Here is a 13,065-nt window from a genome sequence, read left to right on the forward strand (position 1 = left end):
TAAAAGGACGAACAACAATAGAGGGTTGCTGCGGGTTTTTTTTCTTATTCAGCGAAAACAAACAAAGGCGGCTGTCTCATAGGTGACAGTCCCACCTGTGGCCTTATCCGAAAATAGTTAAAATTCCCATCTATTGCATTTCTACACTTAGTTTATCTTTTTACTGATATCACTGACGAAACGAGGAAGTGGTGAAAAATTTGAACACATGCACACGCGACCAGAAGTGAGTAAACAAACGAGAGAGTCATAGTCACAGCGTAAGTCCTTCCCACAGACGAGTTACTTTGATCATTAATGAAAGCTTCATGTGTCCATTGCGCACGTGCACATTCGCGGTCACTTAAAGCTGATAAGCGCGTGCATGCACCAGCGCGCACGCACACACGCATGCTCGTTTTATAAAAGTGATGGTGCGCGGAGTAACGACCCATGTGGCGTTCGCCCTTGAGGTCAAGTTGTTCGGTGTTGAGGTCTTGATGCACATACACGCGCAGAGTTCCTCAGTGCCATGGTGTTTTGAGGAAGGTGGTAGATTGGTCAAGACGCTCGTGATGCCAAATATATATAGTGTCTGTGAGGATCAGGGCTCACTTTCCGATCTCAGTCATTCTCCCCAGTTTGACTGCAAATCAAACTGAACGTCTAGTCATTAGGATGAGACGATAAATCGATGTCCCGTCACACACACACACACACACACACACACACACACACACACATATGTATATGTGTGTGTGTGGCCAGTATAAAGTATTTGGTTTATATTAAATGGGTACATTGTAACTTTACACTTCATTTACAAACATCTTTGTGTGTGTGTGTTTATATTCAGTTTAACGTCTATTCACTATAAGTGTTTTTAGACGGTGTGTGTGTGTGTGTGTGTGTGGCCAATATAAAGTATTTGGTTTATATTAAATATGTACATTGTAACTTTACACTTCATTTACAAACATCTCTCTCTCTCTCTCTCTCTCTCTCTCTCTCTCTCTCACTCACTCTCTGTCCACTATATCTGATAGAGGTTATGTTTTTATTTCATGTTCAGTTTGTTGATGAAGGGGCACTGTCATCTGATCCTGTACCTGGTGCCACAATGTCCCTTCTTTCGAGATGTTTCCGTCTGCTGCGAAGATACGCCAAATACCTGGTCAAGAATGAAAAGTAATTTGAGGAGTTTTGTGTATGTTCAGTGTGTGTATATATCTGTGTGTGTTTGTGTGTATGTGTGTGTGTGTGTGTGTGTATCATTCTATGTATCCGTATGTGTTTGTGTGTGTGTGTGTGTGTGTGTGTGCGTGCGCTGTGAAATTGAATTGTTACATTGTCAATTGTTACATTGTCACTTGTTCTTGTTTTATTTGATTACTAGTGGATTTTCATTTGAAACTTTTTTTTAATCTTTCAGAGTCAACTGCATCCTCAATGATTATGTGATTGAAAAGGAGTGTTAATTGCAGGGGTTTTTGTGTTTTTTTGTTGTTGTTTTTTTAATGGCTTCACTTTTATGTAAGAAACATGGTTTTTACTTGTCTCTTATCTGGTTTATATCTGTAATATTTACTTTTCATTTATTCATTTGCTTGTTTGTACGTCTGTTTATTGATTTAGGTGGGGGAAAGGGGGGTGGGGAGGGGGGGTTGTATTTTTTTTTTAAAGTTAAGCTGCCACTGCTTTTGTTTCATTTTTATTTATCTTCTTTTTTCAGTGATGTCTTGCTGCTGCTCTTCAGACATTCTTCTTCTTCTTCTTCTGCGTTCACTCGTATGCACACGAGTGGGCTTTTACGTGTATGACCGTTTTTACCCCGCTATGTAGGCAGCCATTCTCCGTTTTTTTGGGGGGTGCATGCTGGGTATGTTCTTGTTTCCATAACCCACCGAATGCTGACATGGATTACAGGATCTTTAACGTGCGTATTTGATCTTCTGCTTGCATATACACACGAAGGGGGTTCAGGCACTAGCAGGTCTGCACATATGTTGACCTGGGAGATCGTAAAAATCTCCACCCTTTACCCACCAGGCGCCGTCACCGTGATTCGAACCCGGGACCCTCAGATTGAAAGTCCAAACCTTTAACCACTCAGCTATTGTGCCCGTCTCTTCAGACATTCAATGAATACAAATTAACACGCTTGGTTGTGTAGCCATGAGTTTATTTTTCATTATCCAGTTCTCAGATCAAGCCTAGATAACTCTGACCACAACTAACTAGTTTGCCTCCCTTGTACTGTTCCCAACATTTTTGTTTGTTTTGTTGTTGTTGTTTGGTTTTTTTGGGGGGGTTTTGTTACAGTTTTGAAATCTTCTCATTGCCTGAGCCTTTAACTGACTTGAAGTTGGTTAGGTTTTGTTGTGGTTGTTTTTTTTGTCCTGTTGCCTGGTTGCTCTGATAGTCATTCAAGCTTGCAAGTTTTTGGAAAACAAATATATTTTATTTTTATTTTTAATTTAATTTCATTATATTTCAAAACAAAATTTCTTTGTGTTTTTTCTTTAAAAGAATAATATTGGTATTCTTTGATTTGATTTCTTTGTATGCTTGGTTGCCCTTTCCTCACTTTTGCTTGGTCCATTGGTTAGTTGGAGTATTGATGGGTTCATTCTGATCTGAGATAAACTAATTGGTTTTGTTTTGTTTTTTAATTAAATCATGGATCAGATCAGTAATAAACAAATCGACAAATTCATAAATCATTAACTATACTTGTCTTCTGTCTCCAGAAAAACGAATGTAGACCTGATTGATGGGTGGACTGATCAGTTGGTGATGTATTGATGACTTGATGTATTGATCAGTGATGATGCCATTGATCACGTGATGATGTATTGATGACTTGATGACATATTGATCAGCTGGTGTATTGATTTCATGTCCAAATCAGCGAGAGAGGTGAGGAGTCAATGGGAATGCAGGAGTACGTTGAGCGACAGATGACAGAGCTTCACTACACAGCGGTGAACCACCAGTTTGGTCAGAAACTGGTGGCTTTCATTGTCACTGCTGTCTGCGTCGTTTTGCTACCGTACCTGCATATAGGTGAGTGAAAAGGATGAGGGAAGTCCAGTTAGTTGTCGTTGTTCATGCTTTCATGCTTGCAGAATTAATGAACAGTCTAATGGGCGCAATAGCCGAGTGGTTAAAGTGTTGGACTTCAATCTGAGGGTCCCGGGTTTGAATCTCGGTAACGATCCCTGGTGGGAAAAGGGTGAAAGATTTTTATCTCCCAGGTCAACATATGTGCAGACCTGCTTGCGCCTCAGCCCCTTTTGTGTGTATACACAAGCAGAAGATCAAATACACACATTAGAGATCCTGTAATCCATGTCAGCGTTCGATGGGTTATGGAAACCAGCATGCACACCCCCCGAAAACAGAGTATGGCTGCTTACATGGCAGGGTAAAAACAGTCAAACCCATAAAAGCCCAATCATGAACAAAGAAAAAGAATGAACAGTCTTATTATGTTTTTCTTCTTTTACTTTTTTCTTGTTTTGGTAAAGCTTATTGCTTATCCATAGCGACGAGCGCAATAGCCGAGTGGTTAAAGCGTTGGACTGTCAATCTGAGGGTCCCGGGTTCGAATCACGGTGACGGCGCCTGGTGGGTAAAGGGTAGAGATTTTTACGATCTCCCAGGTCAACATATGTGCAGACCTGCTAGTGCCTGAACCCCCTTCGTGTGTATATGCAAGCAGAAGATCAAATACGCACGTTAAAGATCCTGTAATCGATGTCAGTGTTCGGTGGGTTATGGAAACAAGAACATACCCAGCATGCACACCCCCGAAAACGGAGTATGGCTGCCTACATGGCGGGGTAAAAACGGTCATACACGTAAAAGCCCACTCGTGTGCATACGAGTGAACGCAGAAGAAGAAGAAGAAGCTTATCCATAGCATCTGCATTGTTTTGTAACCATACCTGAACACAGGTGAGCAAATCTGATAATGAAAATTATGTTGTTCCTATTATGTCACAGGGGTGTTCTACATGATGATCTGGGTGCCTGACAAACCGCCTGTTGACCGCTTTGGTTGCACCTGTTCCTGTTTCGACACCGTCTTCAGAGGTGAGTCAGAGCTCAGGTGTGCTCAGTCAAAACACACCTGATAGGTATACAAACAGTGATCCCCACTCTCATAGCATTGAATAGAGATCACGTGACAGGTATATAAACAATGATATACTCTCATAACATCAAATGGAGATCAATTGACAGGTAGATAAACCATGATCCACTCATAACATTGAATGGAGATCAGGTGACAGGTAGATAAACCATGATCCACTCATGACATTGAATGGAGATCAGGCGACAGGTAGATAAACAATGGTCAATTCATGACATTGGATGGAGATCAGATAACAGGTACAAACAATGATCCACTCATGATCTCATGACATTGAATGGAGATCATGTGACAGGTAGATAAACCATGATCCACTTATAACATCAAATGGAGATCAGTTGACAGGTAGATAAACCATGATCCACTCATGACATCAAATGGAGATCAGTTGACAGGTAGATAAACCATGATCCACTCATGACATCAAATGGAGATCAGTTGACAGGTAGATAAACCATGATCCACTCATGACATTGAATGGAGATCAGGTGACAGGTATAAACAATGATCAATTCATGACATTGAATGGAGATCAGATAACAGGTATAAACAATGATCCACTCATGATCTCATGACATTGAATGGAGATCAGATAACAGGTATAAACAATGATCCACTCATGATCTCATGACATTGAATGGAGATCAGGTGACAGGTAGATAAACAATGATCCACTCATGATCTGATAACATTGATTGGAGATCATGTGACAGGTTTATTAACAATGATCCACTTATAACATCAAATGGAGATCAGTTGACAGGTAGATAAACGATGATCAGTTTATGGCATTGAATGGAATCATATGACAGGTATATAAACAATGATCCACTCTCATAACATTGAATGGAGATCAGATGAAAGGTATAGTGATCCACTCTCCTAACATTGAATGGAGATCATGAGACAGGTATATATATATAAACAGTGATCCCCTCATGAGATCAAATGAAGATCAGACGACAGGTAGATAAAAAATGATTCATTCTCAAAACATTGAATGAAGATGAGATGACAGGTAGATAAAAGTGACCCACTCTCATAACATTGAATGAAAATTATATAGAATAGAATAGAATATGTCTTTATTACCAAGTGTACCGGGGTCACAAGGAATATTGGGGGGGGGACAGTACATAACAAGATATGAACATTAATCGAAAATCATACACAAACACAGATACACAAACACACACACACACACACACACACACACACACACACATATGAACAGAAGCTGCATATTATATGTGGATGGGGCTGATGACTTGATCTTCAGGTAGATGGTTGTTGGTTGCACATCTTCCCAGATGACAGGTATATAAACAGTGACCCAATCTCATACCATTGAATGGAGATCAGATGACAGCTATACGATCCATGATCCCTTTTACTTTCAGTTTCAGTTTCTCAAGGAGGCATCACTGCATTCGGACAAATCCATATACGCTACACCACATCTGCTAGGCAGATGCCTGACAGCAGTGTAACCCAACGCGCTTAGTCAGGCCTTGAGTGCATGCTTATATATTTGTGAGCCTATCAGAGTGGATTTCTTTTTACATAATTTTGCCAGGGGACAACACTTTTATTGCCAAGGGTTCTTTTACTGTGCGCCAAGTGCATGGTGCACACGGGACCTCGGTTTATCCTCTCATCCGAAAGACTGGACGCTCAGTTTGATTTTTCCAGTCAAACTTGGGGAGAAAGGGCGAGAGCGGGATTCGAACCCACACCCTCACAAACTCTCTGTTTTGGCAGCTGAGCGTCTTGAACTATTCTACCACCTTCCTCATTATCCACTCACTACATTCTCACATAGTCAGTTTCTGCTGCACAATTTTCACGGGCAGGGCGATACGAGAACCCAGGCGTGGTGACGTACAAGCATGTGTACTTCAACGCCACGAGCACCACGTTGAAGATCTGGGTCTTCACGGCCGTGTTCATGCTGCTGTTTTACGAGAGCGTGCGCCACCTGGTGGGGCTGTTCAGTCGCCGCGTCCCTCTCCGGGGCTCCATGCTGTTCCTGTACTTTGTCAACCTGTACCCCCACTACTACTCTTGGTGGTGAGTGGGTTTTGTCGGTCTGTATCCCCACGGTTTGTTAATGTGTATCCCCTTGATTTGTCAACCCGTATCCCCAGTACTACTCCTGGTGGTGAGTAGGTTTGTCATTCTGTATCCCTACTACTACTCATGGGTGTTTGTCAATCTGTATCCAAACTACTACTCTTGGTGGTGAGTAGGTTTGTCAATCTGTATCCCTACTACTACTCTTGGTGGTGAGTAGGTTTGTCAATCTGTATCCCTACTACTACTATTGGTGGTGAGTAGGTTTGTCAACCTGTATCCTTACTGTTACTCCTGGTGGTGAGTAGGTTTGTCAGCCTGTATCCCGACTACTACTCCTGGTGGTGAGTAGGTTTGTCAATCTGTATCCAAACTATTACTCCTGGTGGTGGGTAGGTTTGTCAGCCTGTATCCAGACTACTACTCCTGGTGGTGAGTGGGGTTTTGTCGGTCTGTATCCCCACGGTTTGTTAATGTGTATCCCCTTGATTTGTCAACCCGTATCCCCAGTACTACTCCTGGTGGTGAGTAGGTTTGTCATTCTGTATCCCCACTACACTCCTGGGTGTTTGTCAATCTGTATCCCAACTACTACTCTTGGTGGTGAGTAGGTTTGTCAGCCTGTATCCTTACTGTTACTCCTGGTGGTGAGTAGGTTTGTCAGCCTGTATCCCGACTACACTCCTGGGTGTTTGTCAATCTCTATCCCAACTACTACTCCTGGTGGTGAGTAGGTTTGTCAGTCTGTATCCCTACTACTACTCTTGGTGGTGAGTAGTTTTGTCAACCTGTACCCCCACTACTACTCTTGGTGGTGAGTAGGTTTGTCAGCCTGTATCCCAACTATTACTCTTGGTGGTGAGTAGGTTTGTCAGTCTGTATCCCTACTACTACTATTGGTGGTGAGTAGGTTTGTCAATCTGTATCCCTACTACTACTCTTGGTGGTGAGTAGGTTTGTCAATCTGTATCCAAACTACTATTCTTGGTGGTGAGTAGGTTTGTCAATCTGTATCCAAACTACTACTCTTGGTGGTGAGTAGGTTTGTCATTCTGTTTCCCAACTATTACTCCTGGGTGTTTGTCAGTATGTATCCCTAATACTACTCCTGGTGGTGAGTAGGTTTGTCAGTATGTATCCCTACTACTACTCCTAGTGGTGAGTAGGTTTGTCAGTATGTATCCCTACTACTACTATTGGTGGTGAGTAGGTTTGTCAACCTGTATCCTTACTGTTACTCCTGGTGGTGAGTAGGTTTGTCAGCCTGTATCCCGACTACTACTCCTGGTGGTGAGTAGGTTTGTCAACCTGTATCCTTACTGTTACTCCTGGTGGTGAGTAGGTTTGTCAGCCTGTATCCCGACTACTACTCCTGGTGGTGAGTAGGTTTGTCAACCTGTATCCTTACTGTTACTCCTAGTGGTGAGTAGGTTTGTCATTCTGTATCCCTACTACTACTCTTGGTGGTGAGTGGGTTTTTGTCGGTCTGTATCCCCACGGTTTGTTAATGTGTATCCCCTTGATTTGTCAACCCGTATCCCCAGTACTACTCCTGGTGGTGAGTAGGTTTGTCAACCTGCATCCCCACTACTACTCATGGGTGTTTGTCAATCTGTATCCAAACTACTACTCTTGGTGGTGAGTAGGTTTGTCAATCTGTATCCAAACTACTACTCTTGGTGGTGAGTAGGTTTGTCAATCTGTATCCCAACTATTACTCCTGGGTGTTTGTCAGTATGTATCCCTACTACTACTCCTAGTGGTGAGTAGGTTTGTCATTCTGTATCCCTACTACTACTCTTGGTGGTGAGTAGGTTTGTCAATCTGTATCCCTACTACTACTCTTGGTGGTGAGTAGGTTTGTCAGTCTGTATCCCTACTACTACTATTGGTGGTGAGTAGGTTTGTCAACCTGTATCCTTACTGTTACTCCTGGTGGTGAGTAGGTTTGTCCTTCTGTGTCCCTACTACTACTCCTGGTGGTGAGTAGGTTTGTCAACCTGTATCCCAAATACTACTCTTGGTAGTGAGTAGGTTTGTCAACCTGTATCCCTACTACTGCTACTGGTGGCGAGTAGGTTTGTCTGTATCCCTACTGTTACTCCTGGTGGTGAGTAGGTTTGTCAACCTGTATCCCCACTACTACTCTTGGTGGTGAGTAGGTTTGTCAACCTGTATCCCAAATACTACTCTTGGTAGTGAGTAGGTTTGTCAACCTGTATCCCTACTACTGCTACTGGTGGCGAGTAGGTTTGTCTGTATCCCTACTGTTACTCCTGGTGGTGAGTAGGTTTGTCAACCTGTATCCCCACTACTACTCTTGGTGGTGAGTAGGTTTGTCAACCTGTATCCCAAATACTACTCTTGGTAGTGAGTAGGTTTGTCAACCTGTATCCCTACTACTGCTACTGGTGGCGAGTAGGTTTGTCTGTATCCCTACTGTTACTCCTGGTGGTGAGTAGGTTTGTCAACCTGTATCCCCACTACTACTCTTGGTGGTGAGTAGGTTTGTCAACCTGTATCCCCACTACTACTCTTGGTGGTGAGTAGGTTTGTCATTCTGTATCCCTACTACTACTCTTGGTGGTGAGTAGGTTTGTCAGTATGTATCCCTACTACTACTCCTGGTGGTGAGTAGGTTTGTCAACCTGTATCCCCACTACTACTCTTGGTGGTGAGTGGGTTTTTGTCGGTCTGTATCCCCACGGTTTGTTAATGTGTATCCCCTTGATTTGTCAACCCGTATCCCCAGTACTACTCCTGGTGGTGAGTAGGTTTGTCATTCTGTATCCCTACTACTACTCTTGGTGGTGAGTAGGTTTGTCAGTCTGTATCCCTACTACTACTCTTGGTGGTGAGTGGGGTTTTGTGTCTCTTCTTCTTTTTCTTCTTCTGTGTTCACTCGTATGCACACGAGTGGGCTTTTACGTGTATGACCGTTTTTACCCTGCCATGTAGGCAACCATACTCTGTTTTCGGGGGTGTGCATGCTGGGTATGTTCTTGTTTCCATAACCCACCAAACGCTGACATAGATTACAGGATCTTTAACATGCGTATTTGATCTTTTGCTTGCGTGTACACACGAAGGGGGTTCAGGCACTAGCAGGTCTGCACATATGTTGACCTGGGAGATGGTAAAAATCTCCACCCTTTACCCACCAGGCGCCGTCACCGTGGTTCGAACCCGGGACCCTCAGATTGACAGTCCAACGCTTTAACCACTCGGCTATTGCGCCCATCTTTGTCAGTCTCTATCCCCATGATTTGTCAGTGTGTATCCCCTACTACTACTTCTGGTTATTTGTCAGTCCGTATCACCACTACTACTCCTGGTGGTGAGTTTATCAATCTGTATCCCCACCACTACCAGTGGTGAGTAGGTTAGTCAACCTGTATCCCCACAATTTGTCAGCCTGTATCCCCACTACTACTCCAGGTGGTGAGTTTGTCATATGGATAACCTTTTGTTTCCTGAGACAAATTGAAGCCACTAATAGCTAATCATGGTGGTGGTGATGGTAATGTTGTTAATTCTGAATAAGCTGTTTTTATTTCTTATTATTAGTGAAAAAAGTTCAGCATTCTGCATCTGTAGTGAAAGACTTCATTAAGCATTCTGCATCTGCTGTGATGTCATATCACTAGTGAAAGAGTTAACTCACTCAGTACGGCCAGTCCTCTCTTCTCCTCTACACAGACCCCTCGGATGTTCAGTGGGTGTCTGAATGACCCAACCTTCAGCTTCCGTCGTCAGAATTGTGGTATTCTTTGTCAATATTCATGTCTTCAGTATAAGAGCCTTCCGCTTGCAATATTTTGATGATGGTAATTAGGGTGAAACGCTGTTAACGTCGTCTCTTTTGCTGTTCGAATGGAAAGAGTTAAGCATTCTGCTTCTGCTGTGATGTGTCTTATCGTCAGTGAAAGAGTTAAGCATTCTGTATCTGCTGTGATGTGTCGTATTATTTAGTGAAAGACTTAAAACACATCAGAGATTCCTTTCTCTTTGTCATGCCCCCCAGGTCTTTCTTCAGCTACTACAATGAAGAACTATACACCTACTTCACACATCACTTCATGTTCACCGTCACCGAGATGCTCGTCACCGCTATCATTCTCAACCTGTGCAACCGACAAAACGACTTCACGTCCTGGAAGATCTCAGCAATCATCTCCATCAGCCTGGTGCACATCATCGTCAGCGGCATGGACCAGTTCATCACCCATGTGATGCAAGGTGAAGGTCACTCCTTCCAGAACGTACGGGACTTGGGACTGATGATCCCGGATGTGTTGCACTTGGTGATCCCCCTTCGTGAATTTTGCCGGAACGCCAGTCGCCAGAAGCTGAGGGTCATTGAGCTGTGCCACAAAGAGGAGGTCATCCTCATGTTCCTGTTTGTCTCCCTTGGGACCATACTGGGTCGGTTGATTTGATGTGGGAATTTTTCTTCCTTTTTTTTTTTTTTTTTTTTTTTTTAAGGGGGTTAGGAGGAACAACAGTTGTAGGGTTTGTTTTTCTTTGTCTTTTTTTTTTTAAACAAATTACGGCATTTGTGTTCATAAATGGAATAGAATCCGGTCCATGGTGAGTTTAGAAATGTTCTTTTTCTTCATTCACAAATGTTTTGGGTTTTTTTAATAGCTTCCAGCTGCTGACACATGTGATGTGTATATCCTGTAAAAAAGGGAAAGATGAAAATCACCGTTGCAAGTGCCTGTGACAGATTTTCATGCCTCCTCAGAGAACCTTGATCTGTGTTGAAGCCATCAGCAGGCGTGAGAAGAATGTAAATGTTTCACCTTTTTGCTGTTCCCTTTTTTTTTCTTTTTTCTTTTTTTTGCCGTCCCATCATTTGCACTGTTTTAGTGGTGTTACTGCCAAGCCGCTCATTCTAAAGTTCCCCCCCCCCCTGCCCCCCATACACAGCCACACCTGGGATCACCTGTCACAGTTTCAGCGTCAGCAGTCCGCAGGGAACTATTATTGTTTGGTCACCAGGAGGCCACACACGAGGGGAGACCCTGCACTGCTGCTGAGTCACTTTGGTGGTGTTCAGCAGTGCCTGTTCTGATTTATTTCCCTTGGGACACAGCCCGCAGCTGATGACAGTAATAGTTTGATGTTTTCACCAGTTTGCTGTTCTTGTGAATCTTCAGAAAGTCTCCTAGATGAACATCAAAACTTTCACAAACCATGTGGAAACAGGAAAATGGAATTTGAATGTTCAAATACATCAGACTAAAACAAACAGAAAAAAAAGGGTGGTCGGGGGTGGGTGGGGGTCTTATGTAATCTGGAAATATTAAACATATCAGTGAAAATGTCTTTGTCAGTGCATAGTTGTGTTATCCGGAAATATTTCAAATTACCATCAGTGATCTTTTTTTTTTATTGTGAAAAAAAAAAAATCTACCTTATTTTTTTCCTGTCTGTATTGGGACCATTGCAAAAGAAAATAACATTATCATGGTTGTGACTTTTTCTTGTTGTGTGATGCATGACCGTTTTGCAGTGGCAGACATATCAGCACTGATGTCTTTATTCTTTTGAAAATGAAATTTTACAAGATTGAACCATAACACTCCGTGTTTAAAGTATGGAAATGCTGACTTTATTTTATTAAACATGCCTGTCTGAGATATGAGGATCTGACCCAGTTGCTTGGAAGATGAAATGGAACGTACTCATTTGCATTCATGCTTTCCTGCATGTACATATGCATGCACAAGTGTTATGCATGTCAAGAATATGTATTTGAATTGTGCATATTTGTGTGTGCATGGGTTTCAGTGTGCATGCCGGTAAGTGTGTGTGTGTGTGCGCGCGCGCGCGTGCGCAAGTGTATGTGAGCTTGCTTTTCCCCCCCTCTAAAGCATGTTACAGTCGTTTCATATACATATCATATATTTACTTTTGTTATAATATGGAATATAAAAAACTGTATTTTGGTGAAGTATGTATTAATCTTTTATCCTTCTATTATTTGGTGGTCTTTTTTTTCAATTAAAGGAATATGAAATTCAATATCAATGGAATAAAATGAGATCAAACTTACATGTCATGGTATTTCTTCGAGTCCTGCATTGTTTAGATGTTTTCAAACAGTTCTGTCCCTTGTATATGTTCAGTTTCAGTTTCAGTAACTCAAGGAGGTGTTACTGCATTCGGACAAATCCAAATACGCTACACCACATCTGCCAAGCAGATGCCTGACAAGCAGCGTAACCCAACGCGCTTAGTCAGGCCTTGAGGGGGAAAAAAAAAAGGTGAATAAATAATAGATAAGCTTACATAAATAAATAAATAAATAAATAAATAATAATTATAATATAAAAGGTAGTAGTAATAATAATAATAATAAAATAATAATAATAATAAATAAATAAATAAGAACAATGATGATAAATAAGCAAATAAATGTAAAACATAAAGACACACATTCACACATACACCCACACATGCATAACAGATATGCACCAAACATGCAGTTTCACAGATATGAAAGCACAGTCAAATACACAGCTCAGCTGTGTTTGGGCTTTGAATTCATATCAGTCTGCATTATCAGTTTCTCTCTTTACTAACCCTTGCTCCCTCTCTTTGCATACCCCACCATACACACACTTACACTCAAACACACACATACACAGTCCATTCCCCCCCCCCCCCCCCCCCCGCCCCCCTTTTTTTTTTTTTTTGAGCAAGCCTTGACATTAAAAAAAATCTCTTTTTTTTAGCAAGCCATGACATTAAAAAAAAATTACAATCTATGATGTCCTGTTTGTGCTGTTTTGCTCTGGCAGTTGGGTAGTGAAATTGTAAACACTGAGATTGGCACTAGCTGTCCA

At 42.1% G+C, this 13,065-nt stretch overlaps 1 protein-coding gene across 3 annotated transcripts; it reads left to right on the forward strand.

Annotated features, from left to right (window-relative positions):
* Positions 1-162: 162 nt before the first annotated feature.
* LOC143275411 (uncharacterized) lies at positions 163-12,345 on the forward strand. 3 transcript variants are annotated; one of them, XM_076579488.1, is made up of 6 exons: positions 163-226; positions 1,052-1,167; positions 2,891-3,045; positions 3,988-4,077; positions 5,992-6,208; positions 10,236-12,344. In XM_076579488.1, exons 1-6 carry the CDS (start codon positions 209-211, stop codon positions 10,648-10,650), a joined length of 1,011 nt encoding a protein of 336 aa, XP_076435603.1. In that variant the 5' UTR covers positions 163-208; the 3' UTR covers positions 10,651-12,344. The 3 variants fall into 3 exon arrangements, with proteins under 3 accessions (XP_076435603.1, XP_076435604.1, XP_076435605.1); XM_076579489.1 differs by having other exon boundaries at positions 194-260; XM_076579490.1 differs by having other exon boundaries at positions 203-226; positions 1,065-1,167; positions 10,236-12,345.
* Positions 12,346-13,065: the final 720 nt, after the last annotated feature.

Source organism: Babylonia areolata, chromosome 30, assembly GCF_041734735.1.
Source record: "Babylonia areolata isolate BAREFJ2019XMU chromosome 30, ASM4173473v1, whole genome shotgun sequence".
NCBI lineage: Eukaryota > Metazoa > Mollusca > Gastropoda > Neogastropoda > Buccinidae > Babylonia > Babylonia areolata.

Bases quoted from the DNA above. Each gene is read 5' to 3' on its own strand.
- LOC143275411 (XM_076579488.1), top strand. The intron at 3,046-3,987 runs GTGAGTGAAAAG...ATTATGTCACAG, and splicing joins GCTACCGTACCTGCATATAG to GGGTGTTCTACATGATGATC. The intron at 6,209-10,235 runs GTGAGTGGGTTT...CATGCCCCCCAG, and splicing joins CCCCACTACTACTCTTGGTG to GTCTTTCTTCAGCTACTACA.